The following is a 16,467-nucleotide window of genomic DNA, read 5'->3' on the forward strand; positions in this document are numbered from 1 at the left end:
ATTAGTGAACAAGTAACCAATGCTCTGTTTTGTTTTTAGTTTTTGTTCAATTACATGATAAGAGTTATAGAGAGGCGAAGTCCCTCCCCTTCTGGGGGAGCTCCATGGGACCTTATTTCGGAAAAAGTATGTATCGAAGTCAATGGAGAGAGAAAGATTATCTTTCAATCCCATTTGAATTGTGCCACGAATTACACATATGATGTTTGTCAATTTAAAAGATAATTTTGCAAGTAAAAAAAAAAAAATGTGTCGTAAAACTGTGAAGGAAGGAACACATTTGTGTGTGTGAAACGCTTAATGAACTACATCTCTGGTCTCGCAGACTCTCACAACAACACACGTCACCAAGATGGCCGTCACTACTGTCTTGTCAACAAAACGATTGCCTACCCTCACTATCACCACAATGAAACACGTCCAGAAGAATATCATGCAAAGCTGCCTGCCTGCCTGCCTTCCTTTGATTCTCTCTGAACTGCCTGGTCTTTTTAATGTTTAATGTAAACCATTTGTGCAGATAGCATGAAGTAGAAAAAGATCGCCGATGCTAATGTACCGTTAGCATTTATCCCCCGGGCTTAAATTGTGTATTATAGAATGATCACACCGGTGTGACAGTACTCTTCACGAAAGAGTTCACGAAAATATGACTACTACTCTTACTGTTTAACATGTTGGGTTACTTAATGTTACTTCATGTTAAGGCTAATACAAATGACAAGGCTGTAATGCTAACTAACGTGCTAGCTACTAGCTAGGTAGCTAACTTGATCCAGCCACTCTTGGTCCTTTCATCAGACGGGAAGCGAAAGAACGAGCAAGACCCATTGCTGGTATGATAACTGTTGAACTGTTGTGAACGATTCATCTCTTGAATGCTCTTATGCTGACGTCATATCTGTCAATCTGTCAATCACACAGCTGGTTCTAATAAAGGGATCATTGCTGGCTCACTCGGAGAACTCAGTCAGTGTCATATGAACTACAATGCAAGTGTGTGGCGTCTTTTATTCCTCCGTAGTATTAGTCCAAGGCTATCTAAACCTTTGCTGGTAATGGCTGCTGCGCCAACAATAACAACCTGGTACTAAGCACACAGGCATATTGTTAAAGTTATCTTATTTTAGCCAGCGCCATATAGATAGATTATATCTATATGGCGCTGATTTTAGCTATCTCTTAGTGGAGTGGTGGAAAACAGTCATCACTTACGCGACTCTGGGATTTGTAGTCTTTCTAGTTGCGTATTTTCATAGTCTTATATTTCAACAGTTTTACGACAAACTGTGACTTTTTGACATGGAAATGATTTTTTAAGATTGACAAACATATGTGTAATTCATGGCACAATTAAAACGGGATCGAAAGATAAGTTTTCTCTCTCCATTGACTTCAATACATAATTTTTCCGAAATAAGGTCCCATGGACTGGAAGTAGATGGGCGTGACTTCGCCACTCTCTAAGGCTTTTACCATGGCTTTTACTCACTGGTGTCATCAGTGAAGAACTTGTCCACCATGGCCATGTACTTCTCCTCTGTGGTCAGAACACTGCCCCCTGTAGGCAGCATTTTCTGGCGTGGAGGCATCCCTTTTAAAAAAGTCTGATGGAAGAGGAAAGAAAAAAGTATGATTAGAGGGCGACAATTGGTATGGAGATTGAATTGTCCTTTTGTACTGTAGACACTGTTCATTTGACTTGGTGGCTGTCCTGCTCACCTCCAGGCTGTCGTGACACTCCAGGCAGTAGTTGGCTCTCACCACCACGTACCTCTCCTTCCACTTCCTGGTTTCGTCAAAGAAAAGGACCGCCTCTTCGTATAGCACCTCGCCCTCCTCAGTAGCCTCCTGGTCGGCACAACACATACAATTGACACACAGCTAAAAATGTGGCACAGATTTAAATGTTGTTCTGGGTGGGGATTCAACCACTGACTCTCTTATTGGTAGAAGCCCATTTAACCCCTAATCTACAGACGCCTCTTGAATTAATGCCTATCAATTTTTAAACTAAGATTAACATTTTTGGGGAACTGATAATCATACTCTGATGAGTATCTCTATATTTTCACCTTCCGTCAAGGTTACGGTCCATTTGTAAATGGAAATAATTTAAATTGTAAATGTGTGTATGTTGGAGGATTACAACAACACCACTGGCCTGATTTTCTTGTTTGATTTAGGTGTGTGTCATGAACAAGAGAAGAACACATTTCATTTTGCAGCAGATCTAAATCCGAAGCTGATACACAAGTTATTCCTGGAAACAGCCTTGGTGCAGGATGGTGCTCTTCTAGGGTCGATGAGACAATTTAAACAATTTAAAGCAGGAGAAAACACATCGGGTCAGGCTGGATTTGATAATCAGGAAAACAATAACCTTTGATTACTTTTACTTATTTGTTATCATGGATTGTTTTTCAATCAGCCCTTTCATTAGTGAGTTTGAGAAGAGTACTTCTGGCTGTTTGTTTTATCCATATCCTAAATCTGTCCCTGTACCATATTTAAAGTGAATCATCTCTGTCTCAAGCTGGATAATATTTCAGAAGTTAGTCACACCTGCACATATTCTCACTCCTGCATTACGCTGCCAAACCGTAACCAAACCTCTGATTCATTCGACCCATTTGTAGTAAGTTCTGACTCAGATGTCTGGAACCAGTGTGACACATACCTTCTGGTTGAGGAGCTGCGTGATTTTCTCCTTCCGCTGCTCCAGGTCATCTTCAACCTGAGAGAAACGGGCCACAGAGAACTGCTTCCTGTAGTACGGGCTGAACTCCTTCAGCGTGGTCTCAGCCTGGCCTGCAGGAACACACAGAAAAGAAGCCAAAAGATAAGTAACTGACTGGTTTTATTAGGAAATGAAAGCAACAAAAACATTTCAATAGAACTGATTATGCAGACGACCGATGTTAAATACTGTGCCCGACCACTGAAGTTGGATTCCTGTTCAAGTTTCATCCAAACAAGAAAGAGGACACTCCAGTGTGGGCATATAGCCACAGGAAGAGGATAATACATGAACAAGAAAGTCCAGTTTGAAGACGTCTCAAAAGACAACCCATTTGTACTCTGTTACCTCATTCACACCAACGCAACTCCGGTTCAAGCTCCGTGCTAGAGCTTTTCAGGTTCAGAACCAGTTCTTCGGTTTAGCTCTGGCTCTTTTCACACCGCCCAGAGTCCGACTGGTAATGCGTCGTTGCGTCATCGTTTGCGTCATGACGTACCCGTTTGCGTGCCTGCTTCATAAAGCCAAACCGCGCGGATGAAATCAGTTGCATTCATTTCTTATGGCTCTATCTGCAGCTTTTCCGGAGTCATTTCTGTGGTTTAGTTATATTCTTATAAAAAAGTGTACTCGGGTCAATAAAGGTTTTTTTAACTGCTTCCGAGGTCGGTCTTATTTCTTAAGGTGGACTGAACCATGAGTGTGGAGTAACGTTGTATCTTTCATTTAAATGAACTGTAACCTTCACCCAGGTATGTACCAGCTGTTCTCAAATGAACACGTGAAGTCAAGTTTAATATTTATAGTTTTATAGATTTATAATGAGAGGTGATCAACGTGAATGCTCAGGTTCCACCTTAACACGCAGACACGTTGCTTCACCATGAGCAGAAACCTTTATATATACAGTCTATGGCAGAAACACTGAAACTCTGAGTCTGAAACTCTTGTTAAGTTTCTCCATCGTTGTGTACAAACTGGATAAAACGCGGGCTTTTTGTTGTTGTTCAGGAGTTGATCCCGCCCCCGCCTCGACGTAAGCGTGATGTATGCGGTGCTTTTGCTCTGGCCGGAAAAAATGTTGATGCTTGAAAAGAACCGGATTCCGGAGCTAAGAGGCTGCTCCGCTGCGGTGTGAAGAGGAAAACCCGGTGCTTTTCAAGCTCCAGCTCCGAACCGGCCCTGAAACACCGTTGGTGTGAATGAGGTAAATGAGACCAGCCAGAGAAGGATATTCATGGCACAATCCGATTTGTACCTACATTAAGTCATTTAAAAAGAGAACATTTACAGATTCATATGACTATTTTGTGTTTATGTGACATGTCCCTATGTTTTAGTGTTGAAAAAGTGCTTAATTTGTCTCATACTGCCTGTGCTGCAGCACCTCTTTTCACCCTCTGCTCTAATTGGTTAGCTGACTGGCTCTGTTGTGATTGGTCGACACTTATGGCGCGTTTCCACTGCAGCGGGTAGCTCGCTTTAACACTAGAACCGCCAACGGGTCAATTTTACCCGCAGCTGTTTTTTGATTGTATGTAACTTTTTTTCAATAAAATATTCAAGTCTCCCAGTCCGTGACTTTTCCTGAAAGTGTGTTATGTAGCACCCTCTGTTGTTAAAAATTGTCAATATGAAGTCAGATTGAAAAAATCGGCCAAAAAAATGCCATTTATACCCATATCCACCAGCGGGTAATATTTACCTCATAGAAAATGCAGCGTAAACATGACGTGTTGCTATAGCAACGCCTTTTGTCTACTGCGGTTCCTTATAGATAGATGGAGAGAGAGAGAGAAAGAGAGATAGACAGATAGATAGTTATAGATAGAGAGATAGAGATATTTGTACCTAAACTAAACACAAGTCTAACACCAAGCATTTAAATCAGCACTCTTAGTGATATTTTATACTTCATGCTATCTGCACAAACTATATCATATGAAAAGCTGAGAGTCCACAGATTCTATTGGTATACGTTTCATCCCTGTGCGATCAAAACTCACTGTTCTGTATGATAAATAAAAGAACATTGTACCTTGAAAATCAATAGGGGTACATTTTACCCGTTGGCGGTTTTAGGTATACAGCGACCTCTGGCGGTTCTAGTGTTAAGCGTGCCGAGCCGTGCGGGGCCCGTTTTTGGTTGCGTTTCCACTTGGCCTAGTTTTGGCCCGGGGCTACTTTTTCACCTTTTTTCTGGCCCGACTAAATCGTGGTTCTAGGGCCAGGAACAACCAGGCTGAGGTGGGCTGAGTATGCTAAACTAGAGAGAGAATCGCTGGTAAGGGGGCTACAACTACAACAAGATGAACATATTTGACCGTGATTTAATTGTAATACACGTTTCAAAATGATGCCGAAGTAACAACTACTGATACCGGTTAGTAAAAACCATGAATTAATGCTTTGACAAGTCTGCAGACAGATGGCAGGCGAAAAACCCTTTTAAAATGCGTGTTTTCTAAATGGAGCTTGGCTAAGCTAACGTTATATATGCTCCGACCGTCCACACTCACAACAACGGCCTATACAGACATAAATAAACCAGCGACTGTATTCGCCATGACACAGACAGTCTGTGGTTTGTACTTGTTTAACTTTTGTCTAGTTTCTGAACAGATATGAGGAGCTCTGAGTGCTAAGAGCTAACGGCTGTGTTGTTTTTCTGGGGCTCTCATTGAAGATGACGTCACGGCTCCGCCTACACTGTGTTACTATAGTAACTGCCCCAGTTCCTAAACTGTAATGGAAGCGCAGCATTAAAGTGAGCCGGGCCTAATAAGGCCTAACCAAACCGAGCGAGGCCTGCAGTGGAAACGCGCCATTAGAGATGGGTCAGGTATAAGGATGTATGTGCCGCCCCCGTTAGCGTATCATGTACAATGTATCAGAGCGCTGGCCAATAGAAGCACAAGTGTTACACAGTGATGTCACTATGTCATGGAGGTTTCTGGCTTTGCAGACCATTGACATGCACAAAAAACTCTATAACACTCTACAGGAAAGAGAGAACCAAAAAAGCATAATAGAGCCCATTGAATTACAAGCGATTTCCCTGCTAGCTCTCTTCATGTTAAGCAAGGCTGACCCCAGATCTGCACTGAACACACAGACATGAGATTTATAGCCATCTGAATATCTCACTTTCCAAATATTTCCCAAAATAAGAAAGAGATTACTTGCATTAAAACAGCCAAGCTAAAAATATAATACAAACCACATGAAGTTGGAACTGAACTGGTCAAAACTCTTTTGGTTGTGTTGCGTTTGCCAAAGAATACACAACAGAGCTTTCTAAAATCAAAACCTGAGCTCATCCATGTGCTCATTTTCCATCTCTTCCTCTGTGCTGAGACATGCCAAAGTCTTCCTCCCGCCTGGATAACAAACACCAGATGATATCACACTGTTCCCGAGGTGATTTCTGCATGATGCTGTAATCCGGTCACTGAGGTTAGTGTCTCTGTATCCTCTATCCATTAGAAGACATCTAATCAGACTCTGTCCGAGTCCCCAAGGCCTCTGTCACGACATCATACATTCAGTCTCTCCTGTGGTCTATCAATATACGGCTATCTGGCAGCGCATTCCCATTATTTGAGAGAGAAACCTCTCAGATTTCACTCTGCTTAAACCCGGCCCGATTCCTGACGCACAGGGATTCAGCTTCTTAGGAAAAACACAACAAAAAATAAAGTCACTGCAGAGAGTTCCCCATGTTTGTCTTTACTCTGCACGGCTGCAAACCACATCACCGGGGCACAAAGAGAAAACATTAAATGAGTATTTACGCTGCCTTAAATGCTCAATATCCACAAACTATGAGAGGTAATTCCCAGTGACACATCCTCCACTTAATGGATAAACATGCCTGAGCGTGCGGTGGCTGTTTACTGTCTCCCTCTCAGTGTTAATGTCGGGGTCCGTGAGCTCTGTCATTATCTCTCTGGATGTGTTACAGCAGGGGTGATGGCACAGCGCCACCACAACCCGGTTCAACATCGCCATGGAAACAGAAGCTGCGATCCTCCGTTACACTGGGTTTGAGAGTCGAAAAAATACATGTGGGAATTCTGAGGCTTCGAAGGGCGAAGAAAAGGGAAACCTTTTTTTAATGATAACAAAATAAATCACTCATGTTTACCTTCAAATTCAATTAAAAAAATTCATAGAAATATAATTAAGGTTTTTAGAGAAAGTTCAAAGGGATCACAAAACAATAACATTCTAATTACAATATAAATAGATAATTAATAGCTATTTAAGGTAGTTGATCTTCAAAAGGGACCTTCATTTTTCAATTGAAATCTAATTCAGCCATGACTTTTATGTTACATTTTATACATTTTTACCCCTTAAAAAACCTTTTTAATTTAAGTGGTAATCCATAAAGAAACCCATATCATGTTATAGATCAATAAATAACCCCTTAATTTAGGAAATTCCTTATATGTGCCTCTTTATATAAATATATTTTTGTTAAGGACTCAACTTGGGGTAGCTGTATTATTATATTGCATTAGTGTAAGGATCATTAACTCCTTAAATCAATCCATATAAAAAATGCATTAATACATATAATCCATAATTAGATTTTGAAAGATTACCCTATTGAATACCTGGATGATACATTTTTAATGTATGCTTGTTTGACATATATTTTAGAGCCCTAATGTAAACCTAACTCACAACTTTAATAACTTTAATCAATAATGAATGCCAATGTCAAATGTTTCAAATAGTGTAAATTAGGGATAACAAAATGTAAGAGCCTTGAAATTAAGGTGTTCTATTATACATTTCTGGCCACTATACCAAACTGGTATAGGAGACCAAGGGGTAGACCTAGGACCAGGTGGAGGGATTATATCTCTTCGCTGGCCTGGGAGCACCTTGGGATCCCCCAGTCAGAGCTGGTTGATGTCGCCAGGGAAAAGAAAGTTTGGGGCTCTCTGTTGGAACTGCTACCCCCGTGACCCGACCACGGATAAGCGGGAGAAGATGGATGGATGGATGGATATACCAAACAGTAAGTCACACATTTAGATTAAGATTTTTGGCGTGAATGAAGCATAATGAAATGTATTTTAACCAAGGATTATTGTTCTAGCTAGTTGTTTTAATCAGCAGCTGCAGTGTGAAGCTGGATCTCAGGGGACCGCCCTGTTTTTTCCTCAGACCTAAACAATGCAGCGTGTAAAAGGTTAGCTCTGTGTCTGGTCTACCCGTTGACCCTGACAAGCCCCCCCCCCCCCCCCCCCCCCCCCGTCAGATCAGCTTCTCAGAGTGGATATCCTGCTTCTAGTCGTGGGCAGTTTCCCTCTCCTGACCCCACACATGCCATTTCATTTGTGATTTCACAGGGTCTGTTCATCTGGACCACAATAAGACCCCTTAGCAAGATTCAGTATGATCTTCTGAGGATATTTTGGGGGAGTATCCAAATGTTTACTGACCCCCTGACCTTTGCTGCAGTGACACCATCAGTACGGACAGAAGCTCCACAAAGGATGATTCCTACACATTTAGGGCAATGCATTGTGCTGCGATCAAATTGTCAACTTTACACACAATTTATCTTAAATCTACTTTAGATGTTTGCTTTGGGGTTGCAAGACAAAACAATTGTTTTTTTTCATGATAATGTACAAGATGCAAGGAACATTTTGAAAATGGAGTAGTTTGGGCGATATGCACCCTACAAAATAAGCTGCATAAATCAGCCAAAATCCCTATTTGCTCAAACTTGTGACTTCTCAGCAGCACAGGTTTGTTTTAAAAAGGTCACATGCCAACAACTGTTAAGAACAACTGTTATAAATTAAACCCGTTTAACACCTTAGATGCAAACAAAATCCCTTTTACTTCATTTTAGAGATTTCGTCTTTGAGTCTTATGTGCAAACAGAATTTCCATCTGCAAAACATCTCAGAGAGAATGCAATTATTTGAAAATGTTTTAAATAAATCCTGACTCTGCCCGCACAGCGAACAACAGATCACAATCATTCTTCATCAGATATAAAACAACAAAAGCATGGATCGCTATAGTCAACACAAAGGTGAGTGAGGTCACAAGTATAGAAACATTTTAGCTATAAAAAAGTCCTCATCTGCTTTTTTTCCTGTCACACAAAATATATATCCCAAAAAACAATAATATTGTTCCCACCAAATGAGCAATTTTTGGAAAGTTTGTCAAAAAAAAAAGGTATTTTCTTGTTAATGGCCTACAAGCAAATCCTCTTTCACCACAATTTTGACATTTTGCCATTCTGGCTTTGATCAGAAATTCTCGAAAAACTCATTCAACGCTGGAAGAGGAAATATCCTGGCAAATAAAACCCTGTACAGAGAAAGGCACCCGGAATGACCGCTATGTGCTTCCTTCTGCATCCACTTCTCTAAAGACTCTGCTTATATAAGGCGAGAGCGGCTTACTGCTTTCTACTTCTGCACAACAGCATCACTCAGGTACGAGGTTACACTTTTTCCAATAAAGTAGAAGCTGTGAGTCGCCCAGGAAGGATCAGAAACCCCTCACAGACACAGAGAGAAGTTTTATTCTCTCTGTGCACAGAAAATGGATTTGATTTGTCAGTTAGTACAGATGTTTGTTCTGCTTTGGCTGCCAGCTGGGAGACACATACGTTTTCTGTTATAATTGACTGACTCATTCTCTGCAATTTGAGAAGCTGCAGCACAAATCAGGCTGGAGGAGGACCTTCTTCTCCTTCAGTGAGTCTCCCTGCTCCGAGTTCATTTTAGTCCACGTTGCAGAGTGAATGGCTGTGACGCCGGCCCCTAACTAAATGCTCAGCTGCTCTTAATGCAAAATATCTGCCGCTGTTTGTTTAATTTATTCAGATTGGGTGGTTATGCAAACGCAGAGAGGAAGCCGGAGGAGGCTTGGAATATTTAGACAATCCTTCATGCATGTACAGCACTTTGGCTCGACCAAAAGTCGTTTTAAAAATGTGCTATATAAATAAAACTTGATTTGATTTCTTTAAAAAGAGGTTAATGTTTATAAGCATTGTATAGTAACGCACACACTTTTATTTTAGTCACTGCTGTGACACAAGGCACTTTTAGGGACTGTGTAAAAATTGTCATTTTCTAAAATATTTCTATAACATATTATTCTTGATAGTCAATTAAGTGCCTCTGCTGTTTAAAATAAATATTGAAAAATATAGTCTGTCAAGCCAAAGCACGACCATATTTATTTTCCTATAGTCCCTCAGAAATGCGTTGGGGATGCGCTAACTTGACATTAGACACCAATATTAATGGACATAATCACAGATTTCTCACAATGCAAGCTTTGTTTATGTTTTGTTGCCGTTTTTCCAGGGACATTTCTGATGAATCAGAATGACTGTTAATGAGGCAGCATAAGCCATCTGCCTGCCTCTCATTGCTTCCCTCGGCTCATTAAAACTGAGTGGCAAACACACATTATAAAGACATTACATAAATCCAACAGACTTAAGATAAGCTTGTCATAAAAGCAGCATGATTGGGTCATGAAGAGCAAATTAACCACAGCCCACAGCCCACAGAGTTGGAAACGTACTCCATCAGATACAGACACATCCACACAACAGCCGCTTATGGATCAATGTGGTTACTACAGTGATTTAAAGGTGGAGCCACTGTGACTCTTTATTGGTGACATTACGCTCCCAGTTGGAGTCAGATATGGGGGTTTCCTTGTCTCATTACTAATGGGAGTTCCAGCCTGTTAACTTTGTGCATGCACTGTGTAATGTTTTGTTTTTAGATGGTGATAATTAATTCAGATACAAGTTGCTCAGCTACTATGTTCCTAAAGTCTAGCAGCAAGGCCCAAACACAGCATAGAAACACAGCTTTTTCTAGGCCTCAGGAAAGTTTGAATATTCATAAATCTGCAGGGTTTGAATGTTTGCTGAGTGAATTTTACAGTCAGAGTCAGAGATATTTGGTTATTTTAAATACTGATAGCAGTCTATCCCATCATGCCCAGGCTAAATACATATATACCAACATTTTATTTGTATCATTATTTATTTATTTTAATCTTTCACTTTCACAAAAGGGACTGCTTTGTACTTTAAGGCATACGATAAGGCATGTTTCTTTGTCTCGTTTTATTTACGCAGTATGTCAAATAAATAGATTTATCCTGAAAAACAGTACATGTAAAGACAAACTAATGCAATACATAAAACATGTTGGAACCTAGAACATTAAACTCCCCACACATGATTTAGATTTTATTTCAACCCTGACTTTATTTTAAAGTCAGAAATGAGCACATATTGACTGACTTTGTAGAAAACACACAGAGCGACAGGTAGAGATTGGCACCCTCACTCCCAGGAGAACGCTCATGTTGCATGAATGATCACCAAACTGTAAACAGGCATCCATCAAAAACAGGTTGTCCTGCTAATGTATGCTGCAACCTGCACAGTGAAAGTTTAGATAAGACACAAATACCTCCTGAGTCAGGAGGTATTTGCTTAGGGAGTCACTAAGCTGCACTCTACTCCACTGATTTGACCTCTCCTACCTAACGATGACAACAATCCAGATTATATCTCTGAATAATGGTCTAAAGAAAGAATGTTAAAAGCTGGATCCGAAGGCAGATGATTAACATCACATACCATATGATTGTTTCTTCTGACTGTCAGCACAAACTGAACCAGACACCTTAATATAAATGATAAATATCTTAATTGAATATTTGTAATGTTTGCACCAAGGTATACATGTATTTTATCCTTTGTGATTTAGTTTCATAACCTTTGTGTCTTCCTTTATTACCTGCCTCGTGACAGGATCAACCAATCAGCTCTCAATCATCAAGTCTTGCTCCTCTAGTGAAACAACACAATCATGGCAAGAAGCAGGAAGATGTATTTTGTGGAGTATCACACAGTTTGTGTGTCCTAAATCATAATTAAAAAAATAAAACAAGTCGAATTTCTTTAATTACTTATTTTTAAATGTGGGAGAAATGGATTATAATTGTACAACTTTTTCCAAGTGCCCACAAGAGTTACGTCGTTGGGGAAAACCATGGTAGCTGCACATGCATATTGAACTACTGGGTTTTACATCAGACAGTCCTCTCCTGTCCTCTGCTCAACCCGGTATCACGGCAAGACGTGAACATGTGACGATTTACCATGCTGGGAGACGTGAAGATGTCACGATTTCGTCCCTTCAAAAGTGACAGTTACACGGTATTGTTAACCCATGTTAACCAGTGGAGAAATAACCGGAAATGCCAAGCAAACTCTACCCCGACGGTCGGTTGTTATTAATATAATAATGATTTATTTTGTAATAGTCACACTCGATTACGCCTATTTTCGTGTTGCCCCAGCTGGTCGACACCTCTTTTAGCAGAAACAAAGGGTGTTTCTCAATCGCGAGGATGCTGGCTTGGTAGTCGCGTACTTCCAAGTCACTTCCTTCAGAAACGAAGCAAGTATGCTTCCAAGCCACGGCTTCGGAAAACGAAGAAGAATGGAACAGGAACAAGTGTGCCATTCTCTAACGGTTTCAACATAAACTGTACCGAAAATAAATACCTCACGATGTCTATCTAATTATGAACTTGCTTTACTTTCACGGAACACATTTTTGGTGATAACAAACAAATGTAACCAAGTAACATATTTACCAACACATGTTCTACGCCACTACATAGTTACATTTAAATGTGTGCTGCGTCGGTTCAGCCATGGGTTTTTGAAATTGGTCCGTGCGCAAAGCATGGTGGGGATTTTAAGGACGCGAACTCTACTCATGTGCAGCCTCGACATTTCTCCCAAACCAAGGACGCGGCCTCGGTGGAATTCCAAGTATGCTGGAGATTGGAACAGTCCTTCGGCGGCACTCGATGACGTAGCATCCTTGAAATATTGGCTTGGAAGCCAGAATCCTCGAGATTGAGAAATGGCCACAGGCTACATTAATGTATTAAATCGATGTTAATCCATGCGTGTGGATGTGGAATTAATGGACGTGACGTTGTGCGATTGCGTTGCCAGGCAACAGCTTCGGTTCATGTTAATTTACAAACTCTTCAACTACAACCGTAGTTATATTTAAAAACATGTTAGAAGGCCTCACGAAACACTTTAATGTAAATTAAAATTTAAATGTGGAGGAATGTGTGTATAACAAAATACATCGGTCATAAACGAAACCGGAAACAGACGTAGGCAAGATCCTCAGCTTGATGATTGGATGGTTTAGCCGCAATGCACGCTGGGATTTGGTGTTTATGCGATGTGAAATCCGAAAACATTTTTTAAAAATAAAATAATACTTTATTCCGAGTGTGCTTGCTTTACTCTTTGAAAGTCATCACATAACGGCATTGTAATACACGGTTCGGCTGCATTACATATTATATATCTGCCGTAGTTCTCTATTTAGCCTATAGAGCCCTGATGAGAAGACTTCTAGACAAACATGAGGAACTGCCGCCAAAACTGAAAATGTGACGTGGATCATAAATATATAAGCAATTATACAACATCTTACATTTCCTTTCACACAATACGTCTCCTTGCAGTATCAACACTAATTCGGCTGACTTTTATATTTGATCCAATTGGTAGATAGGTAAATTTAAATGTACATTAAAGTATTTTGTGAGGCCTTCTAACATGTTTTTAAATATAACTACGGTTGTAGTTGAAGAGTTTGTAAATTAACATGAACCGAAGCTGTTGCCTGGCAACGCAATCGCACAACGTCACGTCTGTTAATTCCACATCCACACACATGGATTAACATCGATTTAATACATTAATGTAGCCTTTGTTTCTGCTACAAGAGGTGTCGACCAGCTGGGGCAACAAGAAAATTGGTGTAATCAAGTGTGACTATTACAAAATAAATCATTATTATATTAATATTGACAATAACAACCGACCGTCGGGGTAGAGTTTGCTTGGCATTTCCGGGTATTTCTCCACTGGTTAACATGGGTTAACAATACCGTGTAACTGTCACGTTTGAAGGGACGAAATCGTGACATCTTCACGTCTCCCAGCATGGTAAATTGTCACATGTTCACGTCTTGCCGTGATACCGGGTTGCCTCTGCTCTGTTCAAATAGCTTGCAGTTCAGTCAAAGTAAGAATTCACATGACTGTCAGTCTCAGCCGAAACTAAGCCTGGCTTCCCCGTTCTGCTGGGGAAAGCGAAATGTTAAATAAGACATGTAGAGTAAGGATTGTATTAATAGAATATGACTATTTGAAGCTTAGATATGGTTTATTTTCCTGTTTGAAGTATTTGTCCCAAATGGTTTGTTCACAGACTGTATGCTGTTTTTATAGTTTCTGGCTATAATAAATGGTGTAATATTGTCGACTTAAAAAAAAAATCATGCCTTTTGTGTTTCAGAGGGTCAATACATCCATAGTACATTCTTCCAGCTTTGACTGTCAATATAGCTTCTAGTTTATACACCAAGTTTAAGATTCTGTTCATAGTTTGACCAAGAGCCACACCTGTGAACTAATCCATGTTGTAGGTGTATCTTAACTGTGAACACTCAGAATAATCCTAGTGTGGTGTGTAAAGGATTTCACTTCTTAGTGAAAGTTGTACACATTTTGTCCTAAAAATACATTAAGGAGAGGATGAAGAAGGACAAATCTGTCCTAAAATAAAATAAATAAAAAGTTGAGTTATTTGCCATCCAGTAATATCTATTAAAACATCTTCTTTTTGAGATACTATGCTTCAACACAGCCATAGACAGAAGCAATAATTCCAGGGACCAATTTCTCTTTCAACATCCATATTCTGGCATGAAAGTCTTGTATTAAGACAAACGTGAACTTGCCAACCTAGCTGAAACCTATGTTGGCATGTGAGTGTTTGGTATGTGACCTGTGAGTGATTTAGGAATTCAACAGCTCTACTATAAGCTGACTGGAGAGACCTGCTCTTCCACCTTCATGATTTAGGCAGCAGAAGATAATGCACTGGGAAACACAGTTCCTGCAGGGGGCATGTTTATGTCATAGAGAACTTTAAATTGTGCCTTTAAAGTAACATAGTGACAATATTATGTCAGTCCAAAACTCACAGATATTCACTTTAACATGATTTAAAACAGAGAAAAGCCGGAAATCTTAATTTATTTAAATTAAAAAAGGTGAATTGAAAAAAAGTTCAAGAGGAAGAAGATAGTGTGCTTCATATAAGAGCATGGGAAAGTTATTGTGGTCTAAGGGTGTGTGCATGGAACACTGACATGTCAGCATATGTTTTCATAAACATTAACATGCAAGCACACATGATGACTAAGTATAGAGGAATGTAAAACACTGCGGACATCTTTACATAAGTTATAAGTATCATTCAATGCTAAACACAATCCACATTTCAAATTATTTATGAAGAGATTAAAAAACAATAAAATCAATGAATGCTTAAATATTTTTTCTTTCGCACATGTGTAGGCATTATGTAGCTGCTCATGGGAATTCACTGCACTGTGACGTTCAGAGATCCTCTTTGTGATGTCAGTGAGGAAATGCCCCAGACACAGAGCAAGTCACTACAAGGCAGACTGGACAAGCCACAATGAGTGTGTGTGTGTGTGTGTGTGTGTGTGTGTGTGTGTGTGTGTGTGTGTGTGTGTGTGTGTGTGTGTGTGTGTGTGTGTGTGTGTGTGTGTGTGTGTGTGTGTGTGTGTGTGTGTATGAGTGTGAGAGTGTGAGAGTGTGTGTCTGTCTGTCTTTTCTGTTGCTTTGGCTCGGACCACACCTATCTTCAAGCTCAGCCTTCCTTTTGATCTCAACTTCTCACCTGTTGACTTTTCGACTGTGTCAGAAATAGGAATGTGTGCATTTGTTGTAGCCTTTTCTCTCGTTTTCTAACTCTCAGAACGCACAGTGTAACGCAGAGAGCTTGGTGAGAAGTTAAACAAATATATCTGTCTTGTTTACTCCATTTAGATCATCCATCTATCCATTAGCCATGTGACTGATGAGTGATGACTACTACATGTGAATAGTCCCTATTTTAGTCTGACAAAAGTAGGCTATTGGGCCGTGGTCCGGGGAAGTTAGTACCTGGGATCTCAGTTCTGATCACACTGGAAAGTCTGACATTCCCAATCAAACAAGGTAGATGTTAAAAAGGCACCAAAATGTGTCTATTTAGCTGCTGCAAAAAGAGAGACAAAATGAATTGTGAACTGTTTTCAAGGGTGTAATTCCATGTCCTGATCAAAACAAAGATGGTGGCTAACTCCTTGCTTGTTTGTACAACAAAAATAAATTAAAGGGACATTGATTTGGACAATATAATAACGCTTTTTAAATCATCTCCAGCTTTTATATTAGTAGGAAAGAAAAATTGGTGGTGCAGCAGACATAACATTTTCTATCCAGTTAGTACAAAGAGTTTTTAAGGATTTTAGCAATTTATTTAGTGTTTTTAAAAAAGGACCATGTGAGTTTTTTCACAGATGGTCAGGGATTTATCTCTCAGACAAATGGATGCGCTGCTTTGTGCCGTGTTTGCAGTGAGATTTCATCAGAGACAAAACAGAGGAGGGATAGACAATAATGATAGAGATATGCACTAAGAAAGGTTACATCACTCACAGCTGCCAGGTTTCACTGGACTGATGTTATTGACTGCAACACACCCTTATTATTAGAATAGAAAGCTGCTTCAGATGGGCGTGAC

At 40.0% G+C, this 16,467-nt stretch overlaps 1 protein-coding gene across 2 annotated transcripts in view; it reads right to left on the reverse strand.

Annotated features, from left to right (window-relative positions):
- Positions 1-16,467, reverse strand: part of niban1a (niban apoptosis regulator 1a) — a 37,953-nt gene that overhangs the window by 13,324 nt on the left and 8,162 nt on the right. For both annotated transcript variants that reach the window (XM_034237560.1, XM_034237561.1), the window contains exons 2-4: positions 2,681-2,811; positions 1,723-1,851; positions 1,493-1,607 (exon numbers count right to left, since the gene is read on the reverse strand). In XM_034237560.1, coding sequence (XP_034093451.1) covers positions 1,493-1,607; positions 1,723-1,851; positions 2,681-2,811 — 375 coding nt within the window. The remainder of the gene's footprint in view (positions 1-1,492; positions 1,608-1,722; positions 1,852-2,680; positions 2,812-16,467) is intronic.

The sequence above is a fragment of the Gymnodraco acuticeps genome, unplaced genomic scaffold (assembly GCF_902827175.1).
Source record: "Gymnodraco acuticeps unplaced genomic scaffold, fGymAcu1.1, whole genome shotgun sequence".
In the NCBI taxonomy this organism is placed as follows: domain Eukaryota; kingdom Metazoa; phylum Chordata; class Actinopteri; order Perciformes; family Bathydraconidae; genus Gymnodraco; species Gymnodraco acuticeps.